Raw genomic sequence first — 24,699 nt, 5'->3', positions numbered from 1 at the left:
TGTTTTTTTCTTATTAGAGATTAAAGTTGCTTAACACAGAAGTGTCTGAGTGGTGCCTTCCTAAGTTCATGCATAATACTCTTTATTATGAGAACTGTATCCTGCGGTGAGATTTGAATTTGGAGACCTGACATAAAAACACGAAGACATAATCAGTAAATGTTAAAGCGAGAATAATTGTATTATCCCGATTGATAATACAACCCTAGACAACGAAGACGAGCTTAATTCAGCATAATTACATCACACTTGCATAACTTCATACAATTCATTGTATTATCCTGATTGATAATACAACCCTATACAACGAGGCTGAGCCTAATTATCATAACAGCGTACATTATCATAATCGCATACATTCGCATAACTTAATACAATTACACCTTCCTAATCAACATACATTATGCACATAATTACATAATCAGCATAATATCGGATAATTATTAAAAAAAATTCCATTTTCATTTTTAAAAATAATTTTTATACATTTTTCAAGACCCGACATATACAACAGTGTTTTGTGTGTGTAGGGGGGTTGTCAAATACAAATCGCTAGGGATTAGCGCTCCTGGGTCATCGTGAGAGAAAGGACATCATTGCCCCACACCCCTCTCCCCTCCCAGGTTCAACAATAAACCGCGATAACCTCGGCCCCTGAGGGGCGAGCGAGCCCGCACGGAGCGAACCGCACTCGGCGCGGTCACGGTGTGTGCGCTCCGGTGGACGCGGAAGAGGGAGCTGCTCAGAGCGAGGCGGGGTCGGGCGGACTCGGCGTGCCGACTGCGACCTGCGCGAGGCGTCACCGCGACCGCCCTTCCCAGCACCTTCACGCCGAGCAGACGACAACTCTCCGGCACGCTTCCTCCGTCGTCAGCAACAGCCGCCAAACTCCCTCCTCCCCACCGAGGGAACCGCCGCTCGATCGCCACATCTGACAACGCAGAACCCCCCCCCCCCCCCAACGGACCCGGACCATGGCAACGCTCGGCGACGTGCCTGTCTTGCTCCTGCTCCTGCTGCGGGTGCTGCTCGAGTGCTGCTGGGCGCTCCTCCTGTGGCCCCTGCGCCTGCTGCAGCTGCTGCCCCGCCAGACGCGCTCGGTGCGCGGCGACCTGTGCGTGGTGACGGGCGCCGCGCAAGGCATGGGGCGCCTCACGGCCCTCGGGCTCGCCCGCCTGGGCGCGCACGTGGCCGTGTGGGACATCAACGGGGTGAGAGGCGCGCGGCGCGACATGGGTTGTTGGCCGGCTGCGCGGGTGAACGTGAATTCGTTTCGAGGCTTAAAGTGGTCGGAGTGATTTTACCGTTTACAGCCCCGAGCCAACGGTGGCAATTTCACACTCCTGGAGCGGTGGCTGAGTCTTTCCACAGGGTTAAACACCGTTGACATCGCCACAAAGTGGTTACATATTTTATCTACCCTGGAGGGGTGATGCACTTTTTGTGTTTCCCCGTAGGAAGGGGCGGAGGACACGGCGGCCCAGGCGCGAGAGCTCGGGGTGCAGGCGCGCGCCTACAGAGTGGACTGCAGCCGCAGGGAAGACATCCAGCGTGCAGCAGAGCAGGTGCACCTCCTGCAGGTCCCACCACCACCTCCTGTAGGCCCCACCACCACCTCCCCTTGCAGGTCCCACCACCACCTCCTGCAGGTCCCACCACCACCTCCTGCAGGCCCCACCACCACCTCCTGCAGGCCCCACCACCACCTCCTGCAGGCCCCACCACCACCTCCTGCAGGCCCCACCACCACCTCCTGCAGGTCCCACCACCACCTCCTGCAGGCCCCACCACCACCTCCTGCAGGCCCCACCACCACCTCCTGCAGGCCCCACCACCACCTCCTGCAGGCCCCACCACCACCTCCAGGCCCCACCACCATCTCCTGCAGGCCCCACCACCACCTCCTGCAGGCCCCACCACCACCTCCTGCAGGTCCCACCACCACCTCCTGCAGGCCCCACCACCACCTCCTGCAGGCCCCACCACCACCTCCTCCAGGCCCCACCACCATCTCCTGCAGGCCCCACCACCACCTCCTGCAGGTCCCACCACCACCTCCTGCAGGCCCCACCACCATCTCCTGCAGACCCCACCACCACCTCCCCTTGCAGGTCCCACCACCATCTCCTGCAAGTCCCACCACCACCTGCTCATACGGGTCTCGCTTTAGGTGCAGGGCATTGCAACTGAGACTCATCCTGATCCTCACCTGGGTAACAAATAAACTTCACTCGACTCTCATTCCCTCCCGAACTCCGTCCCGCCACCTTCCTCTCTCCCCCCTCCCGCCCCAATGCGCCCCCACGTAGGTGAAGAAGGACATGGGGGAGGTGTGCATCTTGGTGAACAATGCCGGGGTCGTGTTCGTGGACGACCTGCTCAGCCTCGAGGACCACGAGATCCAGAAGACGTTTGACGTCAACATTCTGGCTCACTTCTGGGTGAGTAGTACTCGTTTTATCTACCCTGGACGTATGATGGGCACGGTTGGCTACGTACGGTGCGAAATAAATTAATAATAATAATCGACCGATGCCCACCAAGGATTTGACCCTGCAGCCTTCTGTGTGGGTAGAGAAGTAAGTGAGTGGGTGGGTGAATGTGGGTGGGTGTGAGTGGGCGAGCGAGTGAGAGATTTAGTGAGGTGAGTGAGTGGGCGAGTGAGTGAATGCCTGACGCGAGGTGCATAACCCACACACTCAGAACCCCGTGTAGCCCTTCAACAGTCCGGTAGGGAAAGTGCTGTTTAGCAAGCACTTGCAGGGGTCGAACTTCATTGGACCGACCCAGCGAGGACGTTGATGTGATGATTGTGGCTCTCACTGCCCCCCCGCCCCCCCGCCCCCCCGCCCCCCCGCCCCCCCCGCCCTCCCATCAGACTGTGCGCGCATTCCTGCCCAGCATGCTGGAACGAAACAACGGCCACATCGTCACCGTGGCCTCCATGAGCGGCAAAATTGGCACGCCCTTCTTGGTCAACTACAGGTGAGCCTGATGACCGCCTGTGCCCTCGGTGAACAACAGGGGAGGTGGGTTATGAGGTGTTCACCTGGTTGACTGCGGAGTGAAGCGAGATGATCATCTGGTCGGATGAAGTCACGGGACGCCTCCTACGTGGGGCCATAAGATTGGTGTGCCCCCCCCCCCCCCATCGTCCCATCCCCCGCATCTCCGACAGCCCCCCCACCATCCCTGATCCCCCCTCACATTGAGAAGGGGGTGTGCTGACACAAAGCCGGCTCTGTGAGATCCGCACACAAAACCCCGTCCCTCTCTGCCTCACTGTGATGATGCGAGGGGGGAGGGGGGGGGAGTAATTGTGACAATAAGGAGATGAGCCCTCCATTCTCCCGTCCCTGTGATTAAAATTAAATGAACATGAGATCTCATCTCTCCGTGGGCTCGTGAGGCACGCCACGAGCTCCGCGTGGTGTGCGCGCAGACTCGTGCATGCGCGTGGCCCGGGACGTCTCTACGTCTATCGTGGGAAGTGGTGGTACATTGAATCAGTCAGAATATTTATCTTGGAGAAATCCGATGAGCTATGAAGATTTTTTTCACAAATGTCCAGTCGGGGCGGTTAAGAATGTTACAACAAACATTACAAAAACAAGATAGGAGCGAAAACTACAAGGAAATAAATCACGAAACTAAACTATCATGCAAAACCCATTGAGATATTAACTTGTTTTTCACAAGCGACCACAAATGATAGCTCAACAAAGTGGCTGATCATTTTGACATTTATAGCAGCAAATTAATCGAAATAATCTCCATGCACGTTTCAAAATGTGAGCGCACTGCACTTCGAACCTGCCAACCCGAGTTGAATTCCCACTCGGCCTTCAATGATTACCTGGTAACGGTGTATAATTATTAGCACTGGGTAGACAAATGAGGCTGGGCATGTTACTAGCTATAGGAGGGGATCTTTGTCTGTACAGTGAGGGAAAAAAGTATTTGATCCCCTGCTGATTTTGTACGTTTATAGATAAATCGTTTATTGTCATTGTCACCAGTACAACGAAATTTAAAATGCTCACCAGTCAGGGCATCATTCATAAATTTAAATTAAATAAAACAAGAAAATAAAAATAAAATTAAATGAAAGATAATCAATTTATACTATATATAAAAACAGCCCAAGTATACCCACATAAGGTTACATTTTGTCATTGCACATCTCTATTTCACATTCAATTGTAAACACTATTACTTAATAATTAATTAGCATTATTGAGTGTGGTGATCGCTGTAGGATAAAAGCTCTGTTTGAATCTGTTTGTCCTTATTTTGACTGATCTGAATCGTCTGCCTGATGGCAACAGCTCAAACAGTGAGTGTCCAGGGTGAGAAGAGTCCTTTATAATGTTCTGTGCTTTTTTGATGCAACGTGAACTGTGTAGTTCTTCCAGTGTGGGGAGATGGCAGCCGGCGATCTTTTGGGCTGTGTTGATGACTCTCTGGAGCGCTTTCCTCTGAGCCACTGTGCAGCTGGTGTACCATACACAGATGCAGTATGTGAGAATGCTCTCGATGGAGGCTCGGTAGAAGGACACCAGCAGTTTCTGTGTGATGTTATTATTCCTGAGGATTCTCAGGAAGGAAAGTCTCTGCTGGGCCTTTTTCAGAAGCTCAGTGCTGTTGGCGCTCCAGGTCAGGCCCTCCCCAATGTGGACTCCCAGGAAGCAGAAGTCTGCCACCCTCTCCACACAGTCCCCGCTGATGATTAGTGGTGGAGTGTCCGTTTTCTTTCTCCTGTAGTCTATTATGAGCTCCTTGGTCTTTGCGGTGTTAAGGAGCAGGTTGTTGCCCCTGCAGTATGCTGTCAGCCGCTCCACCTCGTCCCTGTAGGCAGACTCATCCCCCCCAGAGATGAGCCCCACCACTGTGGTGTCATCAGCAAACTTCACAATGGTGTTGCTATGGTGGACGGCGGCACAGTCATGTGTGTAGAGGGAGTAGAGCAGGGGGCTCAGTACACAGCCCTGGGGGGAGCCGGTACTGAGGCTCAGGGCTGTGGATGTATGACGGCCCACTCTGACCCTCTGTCTGCGGCCCGACAGGAAACTATGTATCCACATGCAGGTGGAATGTGGAATCCCCAGGTCGCCCAGTTTTTCCACCAGTTTGTGTGGGAGGATGGTGTTGAACGCAGAACTGTAATCCACGAAGAGCATTCGCACATAGCTCCCCTGCTGCTCCAGGTGTGACAGTGCAGCATGTAGTGCTGTGGCCACGGCGTCCTCCGTGGATCGGTTCGCTCTGTAGGCAAACTGGTGGGGGTCAAGGTTTCGGGGCAAGCTTCCTATGATGTGACTCCGGACCAGTTTTTCAAAGCACTTCATCACCACTGGCGTGAGTGCTACTGGCCGGTAGTCGTTGTAGCTGAAATGTGGTTTTTTTGGGCAGGGGGACTATGGTGGAAGACTTTAGGCAGGGTGGTACAGTGGACTGTTCCAGAGACAAGTTGAAAATCCTTGTGAAGACTCCAGCCAGCTCGTCAGCACAGTCCCTCAGCACACGTCCCGGGACGCCATCAGGTCCCGCAGCCTTCCTCGGGTTGACGGCCCGCAGCGTGCGCCTCACCTCATGCTCCTCTACTGTGAGGTTTAAGCTGCTGTGGACCGTGAGGTTTGGTGATGCTGTCCCTTGTGGTGTCACCTCAAAGCGGGCAAAGAAGAGGTTCAACTCCTCTGCCAGAGCGGTGTCACCATCAGCAGCTCCGCGGTTGGCCCTGTAGTTGGTGAGGTGCTGGACTCCCTGCCACACCTGCCTGCTGTCGTTACTGTCCAGGCGTTCCTCAATCCTCCTCCTGTAGTCTGCTTTGGCCTCGCGGACGCCTCTCTTCAGGTTAGCTCGGGCTGTGCTGTTGAGAGCTTTGTCTCCGGAGTTGAAGGCGATGTTCCTCTCCTTCAGCAGTTGCTGGACCTCCCGGGTCATCCAGGGCTTCTGGTTGGGGTAAACCCGAACGCGTTTGTCCACAGTGACAGTGTCTATGCAGTTTTTAATGTAGCACAATACACTATATGTGAACACCTCCAGGTCCTGATGTTCGAAGACCCCCCAGTTGGTCCTATCAAAGCAGTTTGCCCACTGACAAAGAAATTATAAGTCTATAATTTGAATGGTAGGTTTATTTGAACAGTGAGAGACAGAATAACAACAACAAAATCCAGAAAAAGGCATGTCAAAAATGTTATAAATTGATTTGCATTTTAATGAGGGAAATAAGTATTTGACCCCCTCTCAATTAGAAAGATGTCTGGCTCCCAGGTGTCTTGTATACAGGTAACGAGCTGAGATTAGGAGCACACTCTTAAAGGCAGTGCTTTGTTACCTATATACAAGACACCTGTTCACAGAAGAAATCAATCAATCAGATTCCAAATTCTCCACCATGGTCAAGACCAAAGAGCTCTCCAAGGATGTCAGGGACAAGAATGTAGACCTACACAAGGCTGGAATGGGCTACAAGACCATCGCCAAGCAGCTTGGTGAGAAGGTGACAACAGTTGGTGCGATTATTCGCAAATGGAAGAAACACAAAAGAACTGTCAATCTCCCTCGGTCTGGGGCTCCATGCAAGATCTCACCTCGTGGAGTTGCAATGATCATGAGAACGGTGAGGAATCAGCCCAGAACTACACGGGAGGATCTTGTCAATGATCTCAAGGCAGCTGGGACCATAGTCACCAAGAAAACAGTTGGTAACACACTACGCCGTGAAGGACTGAAATCCTGCAGTGCCCGCAAGGTCCCCCTGCTCAAGAAAGCACATATACATGCCCGTCTGAAGTTTGCCAATGAACATCTGAATGATTCAGAGGACAACTGGGTGAAAGTGTTGTGGTCAGATGAGACCAAAATGGTGCTCTTTGGCATCAACTCAACTCGCCGTGTTTGGAGGAGGAATGCTGCCTATGACCCCAAGAACACCATCCCCACCGTCAGACATGGAGGTGGAAACATTATGCCTTGGGGGTGTTTTTCTGCTAAGGGGACATGACAACTTCATCGCATCAAAAGGACGATGAACGGGGCCATGTACCGTCAAATCTTGGGTGAGAACCTCCTTCCCTCAGCCAGGGCATTGAAAATGGGTCGTGGATGGGTATTCCAGCATGACAATGACGCAAAACACACGGCCAAGGCAATAAAGGAGTGGCTCAAGAAGAAGCACATTAAGGTCCTGGAGTGGCCTAGCCAGTCTCCAGACCTTAATCCCATAGAAAATCTGTGGAGGGAGCTGAAGGTTCGAGTTGCCAAACGTCAGCCTCGAAACATTAATGACTTGGAGAAGATCAGCAAAGAGGAGTGGGACAAAATCCCTCCTGAGATGTGTGCAAACCTGGTGGCGAACTACAAGAAACGTCTGACCTCTGTGATTGCCAACAAGGTTTTTGCCACCAAGTACTAAGTCATGTTTTGCAGAGGGGTCAAATACTTATTTCCCTCATTAAAATGCAAATAAATGTATAACATTTTTGACATGCGTTTTTCTGGATTTTGTTGTTGTTATTCTGTCTCTCACTGTTCAAATACACCTACCATTAAAATTATAGACTGATCATTTATTTGTCAGTGGGAAAACGTACAAAATCAGCAAGGGATCAAATACTTTTTTCCCTCACTGTATCTGTATGGCTAAGTCGCCGCGTGTGCGCCATTCTCAGCTCCTCGAAGTTCGCCGCCGTGGGTTTCTCCGAGGCTCTGCAAGCGGAGCTGCGCTTGCTCGGCCGGGACGGCGTCCGCACCACCTGCCTGTGCCCCTACTTCGTGAACACCGGCTTCGTGCAGAACCCCCAATCACGGTGAACACCCGCCACGGCACTCCTGCTCCACCCACTCCTCCACCCACTCCTCCACCCCACTCCTCCACCCACTCCTCCACCCACTCCTCCACCCGACTCCTCCACCCCACTCCTCCACCCCACTCCTCCACCCCACTCCTCCACCCCACTCCTCCACCCACTCCTCCACCCCACTCCTCCACCCACTCCTCCACCCACTCCTCCACCCACTCCTCCACCCCACTCCACCACCCACTCCTCCACCCCACTCCTCCACCCCACTCCTCAACCCACTCCTCCACCCACTCCACCACCCACCCTCCACCCCACTCCACCACCCACTCCTCCACCCCACTCCTCCACCCCACTCCACCACCCACTCCTCCACCACACTCCTCCACCCCACTCCTCCACCCTACTCCACCACCCACTCCTCCACCCCACTCCACCACCCCACTCCACCACCTACTCCTCCACCCCACTCCTCCACCCCACTCCACCACCCACTCCTCCACCCCACTCGTCCACACCACTCCTCCACCCCACTCCTCCACCCCACTCCTCCACCCCACTCCTTCACCCCATTCCACCACTCCCACCCCACTCCTCCACCCCACTCCTCCACCCACTCCACCACCCACTCCTCCACCCCACTCGTCCACCCCACTCCTCCACCCCACTCTTCCACCCCACTCCTCCACCCCACTCTTCCACCCCACTCCACCACCCACTCCTCCACCACACTCCTCCACCCCACTCCACCACCCCACTCCACCACCCACTCCTCCACCCCACTCCTCCACCCCACTCCACCACCCACTCCTCCACCCCACTCCTCCACCCACTCCTCCACCCCACTCCTCCACCCCACTCCTCCACCCCACTCCACCACCCACTCCTCCACCCCACTCCTCCACCCCACTCCTCCACCCCACTCCTCCACCCCACTCCTCCACCCACTCCTCCACCCCACTCCTCCACCCCACTCCACCACCCCACTCCACCACCTACTCCTCCACCCCACTCCTCCACCCCACTCCTCCACCCCACTCCTCCACCCCACTCTTCCACCCCACTCTTCCACCCCACTCCTTCACCCCACTCCACCACCCACTCCTCCACCCCACTCCTCCACCCACTCATCCACCCCACTCCTCCACCCCACTCCTCCACCCCCACCTCCACCCCACTCCTCCACCCCACTCCTCCACCCACTCCTCCACCCCACTCCTCCACCCCACTCCACCACCCACTCCTCCACCCCACTCCTCCACCCACTCCACCACCCCACTCCTCCACCCACTCCTCCACCCCACTCCACCACCCACTCCTCCACCCCACTCCTCCACCCACTCCACCACCCACTCCTCCACCCACTCCTCCACCTCACTCCTCCACCCCACTCCTCCACCCCACTCGTCCACCCCACTCCACCACCTACTCCTCCACCCCACTCCACCACCTACTCCTCCACCCCACTCCTCCACCCCACTCCTCCACCCCACTCCTCCACCCCACTCGTCCACCCCACTCGTCCACCCCACTCCTCCACCCCACTCCTCCACCCCACTCCACCACCCACTCCACCACCCCACTCCTCCACCCCACTCCTTCACCCCACTCCACCACCCACTCCTCCACCCACTCCTCCACCCACTCCTCCACCCACTCCTCCACAACACTCCTCCACCCCACTCGTCCACCCCACTCCTCCACCCCACTCCTCCACCCCACTCCACCACCCACTCCTCCACCCCACTCCTCCACCCCCACCTCCACCCCACTCCTCCACCCCACTCCTCCACCCCCACCTCCACCCCACTCCTCCACCCCACTCCTCCACCCCCACCTCCACCCCACTCCTCCACCCCACTCCTCCACCCCACTCCTTCACCCCACTCCACCACCCACTCCACCACCCACTCCTCCACCCCACTCCTCCACCCACTCCTCCACCCACTCCTCCACCCCACTCCTCCACCCCACTCCTCCACCCCCACCTCCATAGTCGTCGTTGTTGCTGCTGCTTCTTTGCTCCGCAGGTTCGTTGACGTGCTGGAGCCCGAGGCGGTGGTGTCGCGCCTCCTCTCCGCGATCCTCGCCGGAGAAACCCTCGTGCTCATCCCTTCCTCCATGCACTTCAATATTCTCTTAAGGAGGTGAGGGTGTTGGGGAGGTGGTGCGGAGAAGGCGCTTGAGGGGGGCGGTGAGCGAGCGAGTGAGCGAGCGGAGTTTGTATGTTCTCCCGCGGTTCTGCATGGGTCTCCTCTGGGTTTGTGGTTTCCTCCCATAACTAAAACAAACACACACGCACGCACTGCAACTGGTATTGGCTAAAACATCGCAATGCTGAAACATTTCCAGCAAACAGTCCTCGACTTATGAACATCCGACTTAAGAACACCGTACTTATGAAACAGCTTCCATGACATCTAAAAAAAACATCAACTTCAAACGCGTTTAAATACAGTGCATTGTTGCGTTCCGACTTACGACCCGTTCGACTTGCGAACGGGTCTCACGAATGAATTCGGTTGGTAACCCGAGGACCCCCCGGACCTGATTCGGGTTTCAGACTCAGCAGCAGCAGCAGCATCGCCCCCTACTGCAGCAGCGTGGCATTGCCCTCCTGACAAAGTCCCGAGACTCGGCTGAAGCCTTTCGTGCGTAAACAAGTGTGTGGGTGATCATGAGTATTATATTACTAATCGTAATTAACCAGGTGGGAACACGAGAGATCTGGATCGGAGTCTCATTCACACGAGCGGCGCGCGTCACCACAATCACAACGACAGATTAACGCGCAGTAGAACTTGTACTTTATAACTTGTACAATATGACTTGTACAATATGACTTGTACAATATGACTTGTACAATATGACTTGTACAATATAACTTGTACAATATAACTTGTACAATATAACTTGTACAATATGACTTGTACAATATGACTTGTACAATATGACTTGTACAATATGACTTGTACAATATGACTTGTACAATATGACTTGTACAATATGACTTGTACAATATAACTTGTACAATATGACTTGTACAATATGACTTATACAATATGACTTGTACAATATGACTTGTACAACATAACTTGTACAATATGACTTGTACAATATGACTTGTACAATATGACTTGTACAATATAACTTGTACAATATGACTTGTACAATATGACTTGTACAATATGACTTGTACAATATGACTTGTACAATATGACTTGTACAACATAACTTGTACAATATGACTTGTACAATATGACTTGTACAATATGACTTGTACAATATAACTTGTACAATATGACTTGTACAATATGACTTGTACAATATGACTTGTACAATATAACTTGTACAATATAACTTGTACAATATGACTTGTACAATATGACTTGTACAATATGACTTGTACAATATAACTTGTACAATATGACTTGTACAATATGACTTGTACAATATGACTTGTACAATATGACTTGTACAATATAACTTGTACAATATGACTTGTACAATATGACTTGTACAATATGACTTGTACAATATGACTTGTACAATATAACTTGTACAATATAACTTGTACAATATGACTTGTACAATATAACTTGTACAATATGACTTGTACAATATGACTTGTACAATATGACTTGTACAATATGACTTGTACAATATGACTTGTACAATATAACTTGTACAATATGACTTGTACAATATAACTTGTACAATATGACTTGTACAATATAACTTGTACAATATAACTTGTACAATATGACTTGTACAATATGACTTGTACAATATGACTTGTACAATATGACTTGTACAATATGACTTGTACAATATGACTTGTACAATATAACTTGTACAATATAACTTGTACAATATGACTTGTACAATATGACTTGTACAATATGACTTGTACAATATGACTTGTACAATATAACTTGTACAATATGACTTGTACAATATGACTTGTACAATATGACTTGTACAATATGACTTGTACAATATAACTTGTACAATATGACTTGTACAATATAACTTGTACAATATGACTTGTACAATATGACTTGTACAATATGACTTGTACAATATGACTTGTACAATATGACTTGTACAATATGACTTGTACAATATAACTTGTACAATATGACTTGTACAATATGACTTGTACAATATGACTTGTACAATATAACTTGTACAATATGACTTGTACAATATGACTTGTACAATATGACTTGTACAATATGACTTGTACAATATGACTTGTACAATATGACTTGTACAATATGACTTGTACAATATGACTTGTACAATATGACTTGTACAATATGACTTGTACAATATAACTTATACAATATGACTTGTATAATATGACTTGTACAATATGACTTGTACAATATAACTTGTACAATATGACTTGTATAATATGACTTGTACAATATGACTTGTACAATATAACTTATACAATATAACTTGTACAATATGACTTGTATAATATGACTTGTACAATATGACTTGTACAATATGAATTGTACAATATGACTTGTACAATATAACTTATACAATATAACTTGTACAATATGACTTGTACAATATAACTTGTACAATATAACTTGTACAATATGACTTGTACAATATAACTTGTACAATATGACTTGTACAATATGACTTGTACAATATGACTTGTACAATATGACTTGTACAATATGACTTGTACAATATAACTTGTACAATATGACTTGTACAATATGACTTGTACAATATGACTTGTACAATATAACTTGTACAATATAACTTGTACAATATGACTTGTACAATATGACTTGTACAATATGACTTGTACAATATGACTTGTACAATATGACTTGTACAATATGACTTGTACAATATGACTTGTACAATATGACTTGTACAATATAACTTGTACAATATAACTTGTACAATATGACTTGTACAATATGACTTGTACAATATGACTTGTACAATATGACTTGTACAATATAACTTGTACAATATGACTTGTACAATATGACTTGTACAATATGACTTGTACAATATGACTTGTACAATATAACTTGTACAATATGACTTGTACAATATAACTTGTACAATATGACTTGTACAATATGACTTGTACAATATGACTTGTACAATATAACTTGTACAATATGACTTGTACAATATGACTTGTACAATATGACTTGTACAATATAACTTGTACAATATGACTTGTACAATATGACTTGTACAATATGACTTGTACAATATGACTTGTACAATATAACTTGTACAATATGACTTGTACAATATGACTTGTACAATATGACTTGTACAATATGACTTGTACAATATGACTTGTACAATATGACTTGTACAATATGACTTGTACAATATGACTTGTACAATATGACTTGTACAATATGACTTGTACAATATAACTTATACAATATGACTTGTATAATATGACTTGTACAATATGACTTGTACAATATAACTTGTACAATATGACTTGTATAATATGACTTGTACAATATGACTTGTACAATATAACTTATACAATATAACTTGTACAATATGACTTGTATAATATGACTTGTACAATATGACTTGTACAATATGAATTGTACAATATGACTTGTACAATATAACTTATACAATATAACTTGTACAATATGACTTGTACAATATAACTTATACAATATAACTTGTACAATATGACTTGTACAATATGACTTGTACAATATGACTTGTACAATATAACTTGTACAATATAACTTATACAATATAACTTGTACAATATGACTTGTACAATATGACTTGTACAATATAACTTGTACAATATAACTTGTACAATATGACTTGTACAATATGACTTGTACAATATGACTTGTACAATATAACTTATGCAATATGACTTGTACAATATGACTTATGCAATATGACTTGTACAATATGACTTGTACAATATAACTTGTACAATATGACTTGTACAATATAACTTGTACAATATGACTTGTACAATATAACTTGTACAATATGACTTGTACAATATAACTTATGCAATATGACTTGTACAATATGACTTGTACAATATAACTTATGCAATATGACTTGTACAATATGACTTGTACAAAATGACTTGTACAATATAACTTATGCAATATGACTTGTACAATATGACTTGTACAATATGACTTGTACAATATAACTTATGCAATATGACTTGTACAATATGACTTGTACAATGTAACTTGTACAATATAACTTATACAATATGACTTGTACAATATGACTTGTACAATATGACTTGTACAATATAACTTATGCAATATGACTTGTACAATATAACTTGTACAATATGACTTGTACAATATAACTTGTACAATATGACTTGTACAATATGACTTGTACAATATAACTTATACAATATGACTTATACAATATGACTTGTACAATATGACTTGTACAATATAACTTGTACAATATGACTTGTACAATATAACTTATACAATATGACTTGTACAATATGACTTGTACAATATGACTTGTACAATATAACTTATGCAATATGACTTGTACAATATGACTTGTACAATATAACTTGTACAATATGACTTGTACAATATGACTTGTACAATATAACTTATGCAATATGACTTGTACAATATAACTTATACAATATGACTTGTACAATATAACTTATGCAATATAACTTATACAATATGACTTGTACAATATAACTTATACAATATGACTTGTACAATATGACTTGTACAATATGACTTGTACAATATAACTTGTACAATATGACTTGTACAATATGACTTGTACAATATGACTTGTACAATATGACTTGTACAATATAACTTATACAATATGACTTGTACAATATGACTTGTACAATATGACTTGTACAATATAACTTATACAATATGACTTGTACAATATAACTTATGCAATATGACTTGTACAATATGACTTGTACAATATGACTTGTACAATATAACTTGTACAATATGACTTGTACAATATAACTTATACAATATGACTTGTACAATATAACTTGTACAATATAACTTGTACAATATGACTTATACAATATGACTTGTACAATATAACTTGTACAATATGACTTGTACAATATAACTTGTACAATATGACTTGTACAATATGACTTGTACAATATGACTTGTACAATATGACTTGTACAATATGACTTGTACAATATAACTTGTACAATATGACTTGTACAATATGACTTGTACAATATGACTTGTACAATATAACTTGTACAATATGACTTGTACAATATGACTTGTACAATATGACATGTACAATATGACTTGTACAATATGACTTGTACAATATGACTTGTACAATATGACATGTACAATATAACTTGTACAATATGACTTGTACAATATGACTTGTACAATATGACTTGTACAATATAACTTGTACAATATAACTTGTACAATATGACTTGTACAATATGACTTGTACAATATGACTTGTACAATATGACTTGTACAATATGACTTGTACAATATGACATGTACAATATGACTTGTACAATATGACTTGTACAATATAACTTGTACAATATGACTTGTACAATATGACTTGTACAATATAACTTGTACAATATAACTTGTACAATATGACTTGTACAATATGACTTGTACAATATGACTTGTACAATATGACTTGTACAATATGACTTGTACAATATAACTTGTACAATATGACTTGTACAATATGACTTGTACAATATGACTTGTACAATATAACTTGTACAATATGACTTGTACAATATGACTTGTACAATATGACTTGTACAATATAACCTGTACAATATGACTTGTACAATATGACTTGTACAATATGACTTGTACAATATGACTTGTACAATATGACTTGTACAATATAACTTGTACAATATGACTTGTACAATATGACTTGTACAATATGACTTGTACAATATAACTTGTACAATATGACTTGTACAATATGACTTGTACAATATGACTTGTACAATATGACTTGTACAATATAACTTGTACAATATGACTTGTACAATATGACTTGTACAATATGACTTGTACAATATGACTTGTACAATATGACTTGTACAATATAACTTGTACAATATGACTTGTACAATATGACTTGTACAATATGACTTGTACATTATAACTTGTACAATATGACTTGTACAATATGACTTGTACAATATGACTTGTACAATATGACTTGTACAATATAACTTGTACAATATGACTTGTACAATATGACTTGTACAATATGACTTGTACAATATGACTTGTACAATATAACTTGTACACTATAACTTGTACAATATGACTTGTACAATATGACTTGTACAATATGACTTGTACAATATGACTTGTACAATATGACTTGTACAATATGACTTGTACAATATAACTTGTACAATATGACTTGTACAATATGACTTGTACAATATGACTTGTACAATATGACTTGTACAATATGACTTGTACAATATGACTTGTACAATATGACTTGTACAATATGACTTGTACAATATGACTTGTACAATATGACTTGTACAATATGACTTGTACAATATAACTTGTAACAATGACTTGTACAATATGACTTGTACAATATGACTTGTACAATATGACTTGTACAATGACTTGTACAATATGACTTGTACAATATGACTTGTACAATATAACTTGTAAAATATGACTTGTACAATATGACTTGTACAATATGACTTGTACAATATGACTTGTACAATGACTTGTACAATATGACTTGTACAATATGACTTGTACAATATGACTTGTACAATATGACTTGTACAATATGACTTGTACAATATGACTTGTACAATATAACTTGTACAATATTGACTTGTACAATATGACTTGTACAATATAACTTGTACAATATGACTTGTACAATATGACTTGTACAATATGACTTGTACAATATGACTTGTACAATATGACTTGTACAATATGACTTGTACAATATGACTTTACTATATACTTGTATATACTTGTCTACCTATACTTTCTTTACTATATGACTTGTACAATATACTTTACAATATGACTTGTACAATATGACTTTGTACAATATACTTTACATAATATGTGACTTGTACAATATGACTTGTACAATATTGACTTACTATATACTCTTGTACAATATGACTTGTACAATATGACTTGTACAATATGACTTGTACAATATGACTTGTACAATATGACTTGTACAATATGACTTGTACAATATGACTTGTACAATATGACTTGTACAATATGACTTGTACACTATGACTTGTACAATATGACTTGTACAATATGACTTGTACACTATAACTTGTACAATATGACTTGTACAATATGACTTGTACAATATGACTTGTACAATATGACTTGTACAATATGACTTGTACACTATGACTTGTACACTATGACTTGTACAATATGACTTGTACAATATGACTTGTACAATATGACTTGTACAATATGACTTGTACAATATGACTTGTACAATATGACTTGTACAATATGACTTGTACATTATAACTTGTACAATATGACTTGTACAATATGACTTGTACAATATGACTTGTACAATATGACTTGTACAATATAACTTGTACAATATGACTTGTACAATATGACTTGTACAATATGACTTGTACAATATGACTTGTACAATATAACTTGTACACTATGACTTGTACAATATGACTTGTACAATATGACTTGTACAATTTGACTTGTACAATATGACTTGTACAATATGACTTGTACAATATAACTTGTACAATATACTTGTACAATATGACTTGTACAATATGACTTGTACAATATGACTTGTACAATTTGACTTGTACAATATGACTTGTACAATATGACTTGTACAATATGACTTGTACAATATGACTTGTACAATGACTTGTACAATATGACTTGTACAATATGACTTGTACAATATGACTTGTACAATTGACTTGTACAATATAACTTGTACAATGACTTGTACAATATGACTTGTACAATATGACTTGTACAATATGACTTGTACAATATGACTTGTACAATATGACTTGTACAATATGACTTGTACAATATGACTTGTACAATATGACTTGTACAATATGACTTGTACAATATAACTTGTACAATATGACTTGTACAATATGACTTGTACAATATGACTTGTACAATATGACTTGTACAATATGACTTGTACAATATGACTTGTACACTATGACTTGTACAATATGACTTGTACAATATGACTTGTACACTATAACTTGTACAATATGACTTGTACAATATGACTTGTACAATATGACTTGTACATATGACTTGTACACTATGACTTGTACAATATGACTTGTACAATATGACTTGTACACTATGACTTGTACAATATGACTTGTACAATATGACTTGTACAATATGACTTGTACAATATGACTTGTACAATATGACTTGTACAATATGACTTGTACAATATGACTTGTACAATATGACTTGTACAATATAACTTGTACAATATGACTTGTACAATATGACTTGTACACTATAACTTGTACAATATGACTTGTACAATATGACTTGTACAATATGACTTGTACAATATGACTTGTACAATATGACTTGTACAATATGACTTGTACAATATGACTTGTACAATATGACTTGTACAATATGACTTGTACAATATGACTAGTACAATATGACTTGTACAATATGACTTGTACAATATAACTTGTACAATATGACTTGTACAATATGACTTGTACAATATGACTTGTACAATATGACTTGTACAATATGACTTGTACAATATGACTTGTACAATATGACTTGTACAATATGACTTGTACAATATGACTTGTACAATATGACTTGTACAATATGACTTGTACAATATGACTTGTACAATATGACTTGTACAATGACTTGTACAATATGACTTGTACAATATGACTTGTACAATATGACTTGTACAATATAACTTGTACAATGACTTGTACAATATGACTTGTACAATATGACTTGTACAATGACTTGTACAATATGACTTGTACAATATGACTTGTACAATATGACTTGTACAATATGACTTGTACAATATGACTTGTACAATATGACTTGTACAATATGACTTGTACAATATGACTTGTACAATGACTTGTACAATATGACTTGTACAATATGACTTGTACAATATGACTTGTACAATATGACTTGTACAATATGACTTGTACAATATGACTTGTACAATATGACTTGTACAATATGACTTGTACAATATGACTTGTACAATATAACTTGTACAATATGACTTGTACAATATGACTTGTACAATATGACTTGTACAATATGACTTGTACAATATGACATGTACAATATAACTTGTACAATATAACTTGTACAATATGACTTGTACAATATGACTTGTACAATATGACTTGTACAATATGACTTGTACAATATGACTTGTACAATATGACTTGTACAATATAACTTGTACAATATGACTTGTACAATATGACTTGTACAATATGACTTGTACAATATAACTTGTACAATATGACTTGTACAATATGACTTGTACAATATGACTTGTACAATAAGACTTGTACAATATGACTTGTACAATGACTTGTACAATATGACTTGTACAATATGACTTGTACAATATGACTTGTACAATATAACTTGTACAATATAACTTGTACAATGACTTGTACAATATGACTTGTACAATGACTTGTACAATATGACTTGTACAATATGACTTGTACAATATGACTTGTACAATATGACTTGTACAATATGACTTGTACAATATAACTTGTACAATATGACTTGTACAATATGACTTGTACAATATGACTTGTACAATGACTTGTACAATATGACTTGTACAATATGACTTGTACAATATGACTTGTACAATGACTTGTACTATGACTTGTACAATATGACTTGTACAATATGACTTGTACAATGACTTGTACAATATGACTTGTACAATATGACTTGTACAATATAACTTGTACAATATGACTTGTACAATATGACTTGTACAATATGACTTGTACAATATGACTTGTACAATGACTTGTACAATATGACTTGTACAATATGACTTGTACAATATGACTTGTACAATATGACTTGTACAATGACTTGTACAATATGACTTGTACAATATGACTTGTACAATATGACTTGTACAATATGACTTGTACAATATAACTTGTACAATATAACTTGTACAATATAACTTGTACAATATGACTTGTACAATATGACTTGTACAATATGACTTGTACAATATGACTTGTACAATATGACTTGTACAATGACTTGTACAATATGACTTGTACAATATGACTTGTACAATATGACTTGTACAATGACTTGTACAATATGACTTGTACAATATGACTTGTACAATATGACTTGTACAATATAACTTGTACAATATGACTTGTACAATATGACTTGTACAATATAACTTGTACAATATGACTTGTACAATATGACTTGTACAATATGACTTGTACAATATGACTTGTACAATATAACTTGTACAATATGACTTGTACAATATGACTTGTACAATATGACTTGTACAATATGACTTGTACAATATGACTTGTACAATATGACTTGTACAATATGACTTGTACAATATGACTTGTACACTATAACTTGTACTCGCGTTATGGTGCAAACGAACACCACAACAACCGGCAACTCCACCTTAGACCACAATGACACCCATTACAACCAACAACAGCAGCTAGAGCCACGGGTACTACCACAAGACTGGCGATAACAATAATAACCACAACATTGGCAACAACAACAACCACAACACCGGAATCAACAACAAACATTACAATGGGAACAACTACAACAACTGGAACGATGTGAACAACAATAACCACAACACTGGCAATAACAACAACACAAATAGCACCGCCCACGGCACGACGACAAGCACATCAACCACTACGACATCGCAGCCACAACACAGACTCACACAGCACAACCACCACAACACAGACTCACACAGCACAACCACCACAACACAGACTCACACAGCACAACCACCACAACACAGACTCACACAGCACAACCACCACAACACAGACTCACGCAGCACAACCACCACAACACAGACTCCCACAGCACAACCACCACAACACAGACTCCCACAGCACAACCACCACAACACAGACTCACACAACACAACCACCACAACACAGACTCACGCAGCATAACCACCACAACACAGACTCACACAGCACAACCACCACAACACAGACTCACACAGCACAACCACCACAACACAGACTCCCACAGCACAACCACCACAACACAGACTCCCACAGCACAACCACCACAACACAGACTCCCACAGCACAACCACCACAACACAGACTCCCACAGCACAACCACCACAACACAGACTCGCACAGCACAACCACCACAACACAGACTCACACAGCACAACCACCACAACACAGACTCCCACAGCACAACCACCACAACACAGACTCACACAGCACAACCACCACAACACAGACTCACGCAGCATAACCACCACAACACAGACTCACACAGCACAACCACCACAACACAGACTCCCACAGCACAACCACCACAACACAGACTCACACAGCACAACCACCACAACACAGACTCACACAGCACAACCACCACAACACAGACTCACACAGCACAACCACCACAACAAAGACTCACGCAGCATAACCACCACAACACAGACTCACACAGCACAACCACCACAACACAGACTCCCACAGCACAACCACCACAACACAGACTCACACAGCACAACCACCACAACACAGACTCGCACAGCACAACCACCACAACACAGACTCACACAGCACAACCACCACAACACAGACTCCCACAGCACAACCACCACAACACAGACTCACACAGCACAACCACCACAACACAGACTCACGCAGCATAACCACCACAACACAGACTCACACAGCACAACCACCACAACACAGACTCCCACAGCACAACCACCACAACACAGACTCACACAGCACAACCACCACAACACAGACTCCCACAGCACAACCACCACAACACAGACTCCCACAGCACAACCACCACAACACAGACTCCCACAGCACAACCACCACAACACAGACTCACGCAGCATAACCACCACAACACAGACTCACACAGCACAACCACCACAACACAGACTCCCACAGCACAACCACCACAACACAGACTCACACAGCACAACCACCACAACACAGACTCACACAGCACAACCACCACAACACAGACTCCCACAGCACAACCACCACAACACAGACTCCCACAGCACAACCACCACAACACAGACTCCCACAGCACAACCACCACAACACAGACTCACACAGCACAACCACCACAACACAGACTCACGCAGCACAACCACCACAACACAGACTCACACAGCACAACCACCACAACACAGACTCCCACAGCACAACCACCACAACACAGACTCCCACAGCACAACCACCACAACACAGACTCCCACAGCACAACCACCACAACACAGACTCACGCAGCATAACCACCACAACACAGACTCACACAGCACAACCACCACAACACAGACTCCCACAGCACAACCACCACAACACAGACTCACACAGCACAACCACCACAACACAGACTCACACAGCACAACCACCACAACACAGACTCCCACAGCACAACCACCACAACACAGACTCCCACAGCACAACCACCACAACACAGACTCCCACAGCACAACCACCACAACACAGACTCCCACAGCACAACCACCACAACACAGACTCACACAGCACAACCACCATAACACAGACTCACACAGCACAACCACCACAACACAGACTCACACAGCACAACCACCACAACACAGACTCACACAGCACAACCACCACAACACAGACTCACGCAGCATAACCACCACAACACAGACTCACACAGCACAACCACCACAACACAGACTCCCACAGCACAACCACCACAACACAGACTCACACAGCACAACCACCACAACACAGACTCACACAGCACAACCACCACAACACAGACTCACACAGCACAACCACCACAACACAGACTCACGCAGCATAACCACCACAACACAGACTCACACAGCACAACCACCACAACACAGACTCCCACAGCACAACCACCACAACACAGACTCACACAGCACAACCACCACAACACAGACTCACACAGCACAACCACCACAACACAGACTCACACAGCACAACCACCACAACACAGACTCCCACAGCACAACCACCACAACACAGACTCACACAGCACAACCACCACAACACAGACTCACGCAGCATAACCACCACAACACAGACTCCCACAGCACAACCACCACAACACAGACTCCCACAGCACAACCACCACAACACAGACTCCCACAGCACAACCACCACAACACAGACTCACGCAGCATAACCACCACAACACAGACTCACACAGCACAACCACCACAACACAGACTCCCACAGCACAACCACCACAACACAGACTCACACAGCACAACCAACCACAGCGCACACGGCCACAACAGAGCGATGGGCGTGTGGGCCCCTAGGTTATGACGCTTGCGGGTGATTGAGTGATGGGGCATGTGGTGACGGGGGGGGGGTGTAATGATGGGGTGTGTAGGTGTGTGGGCGATGGAGCGACGGGACCTGCTGATGATGGGGCGTGTGTGTGATGGGGCGTGTGTGTGATGGGGCGTGTGAGTGATGGGGCGTATGGGTGATGGTGTGATGGGGCTTGGAGGTGATGGGGCGTGTGAGTGATGGGGCGTGTGAGTGATGGAGCGTATGGGTGATGGTGTGATGGGGCGTGTGAGTGATGGGGCGTGTAGCTGATGGGACGTGTGGCCCCGCTTCTCCCAGCCTGCTCCCCACCCGCGCCCTACAAGCGATCTACGCCACGATGGCGATCAGCTTCAAAACCCGCGCCGGCCTCGCGGGGACGAAGACGAGCGGCGAGGAGGCGCAGGAGCCCGGAGCGGAGCACGGAGCCAAGGTGCGCCTCTGAGAGCCTCCCAACCATCCAGCCCCGGACCGGAGGGCCGGGGCTGGATGTTGTGGCAACGTGTCTGCTCGGATCTCTCGCAGAGCAACTCCTTCTGAGATCGCCGAATGTGACTTTTGTTTTCATCGACACACGCGGGGACGCCCTGAAAAAGAGGGGAATGCTGATCCCGCAGTCGCCAAATAAAAAAAACCTGACGAACACGTCGCTTCTGTGCCGTCTGTGATGATTCGCTGCACGAGAGCACCCGGTTTCATCCCGAGTGGCTGAAACCCAGGTTCAAGGCCAGGGTCTCAGCAGTGCCACCTGATTGTCCTGACCCCCCCCCCCAATCCACCCGGCCACGGCGAGCTCTGGCTCAACGTTGAACGCAGATCGTTTTCGTCGGTTCGTCGGCTCGTCCGTTCTTCGGCCAAAACCGCGACGACGTCTCCATCATCAGCGGCACGGCGAATCGCCGCGCAGGGCGACGGTCTTCACGCGTCACGCGTTCCGTCGGGACGCACACCACCTGCCCGCTGGGACCTGCTGCAGCTGGCGGAACCGTCCGTTCGCGCGTGCGTCCGTGCGTGTGTCTATCCATGCACGTGTCCATCTGTGTGTCTATCCGTGCGTGTGTCTATCCATCTGTGTGTCTATCCATGCGTGAGTCCGTGCGTGTGTCCGTGCGTCCGTCTCCAGATCAGAATGCCAACCCCCACACGGGAGCTGCACGGCCCTCCACCAGAAGGGCCCTGAGACCCACTGAGGCT

The 24,699-nt window shown here is 43.9% G+C and overlaps 1 protein-coding gene across 1 annotated transcript; it reads left to right on the top strand.

Annotated features, from left to right (window-relative positions):
* The first annotated feature begins 635 nt into the window (after positions 1 to 635).
* Positions 636 to 24,150, top strand: LOC144935012 (estradiol 17-beta-dehydrogenase 11-like). Its single transcript, XM_078861302.1, has 7 exons — positions 636 to 1,211; positions 1,458 to 1,565; positions 2,310 to 2,441; positions 2,879 to 2,985; positions 7,677 to 7,814; positions 9,836 to 9,952; positions 23,806 to 24,150. Exons 1-7 carry the CDS (start codon positions 975 to 977, stop codon positions 23,948 to 23,950), a joined length of 984 nt encoding a protein of 327 aa, XP_078717428.1. The 5' UTR covers positions 636 to 974; the 3' UTR covers positions 23,951 to 24,150.
* The last annotated feature ends 549 nt before the right edge of the window (positions 24,151 to 24,699 follow it).

This window comes from Lampetra fluviatilis, chromosome 12 (assembly GCF_964198595.1).
Source record: "Lampetra fluviatilis chromosome 12, kcLamFluv1.1, whole genome shotgun sequence".
NCBI classification, from domain to species: domain Eukaryota; kingdom Metazoa; phylum Chordata; class Hyperoartia; order Petromyzontiformes; family Petromyzontidae; genus Lampetra; species Lampetra fluviatilis.
This window is presented reverse-complemented; position numbering and strand designations above follow the sequence as displayed.

What these genes read in the sequence shown, in the direction of transcription:
- LOC144935012 (XM_078861302.1), top strand. Translation starts at nt 975, where the DNA reads ATGGCAACGCTCGGCGACGTGCCTGTCTTGCTCCTGCTCCTGCTGCGG. An exon ending in ACATTCTGGCTCACTTCTGG is followed by an intron (nt 2,442 to 2,878) that starts GTGAGTAGTACT and finishes CCCTCCCATCAG; the next exon opens with ACTGTGCGCGCATTCCTGCC. An exon ending in GTGCAGAACCCCCAATCACG is followed by an intron (nt 7,815 to 9,835) that starts GTGAACACCCGC and finishes TTTGCTCCGCAG; the next exon opens with GTTCGTTGACGTGCTGGAGC.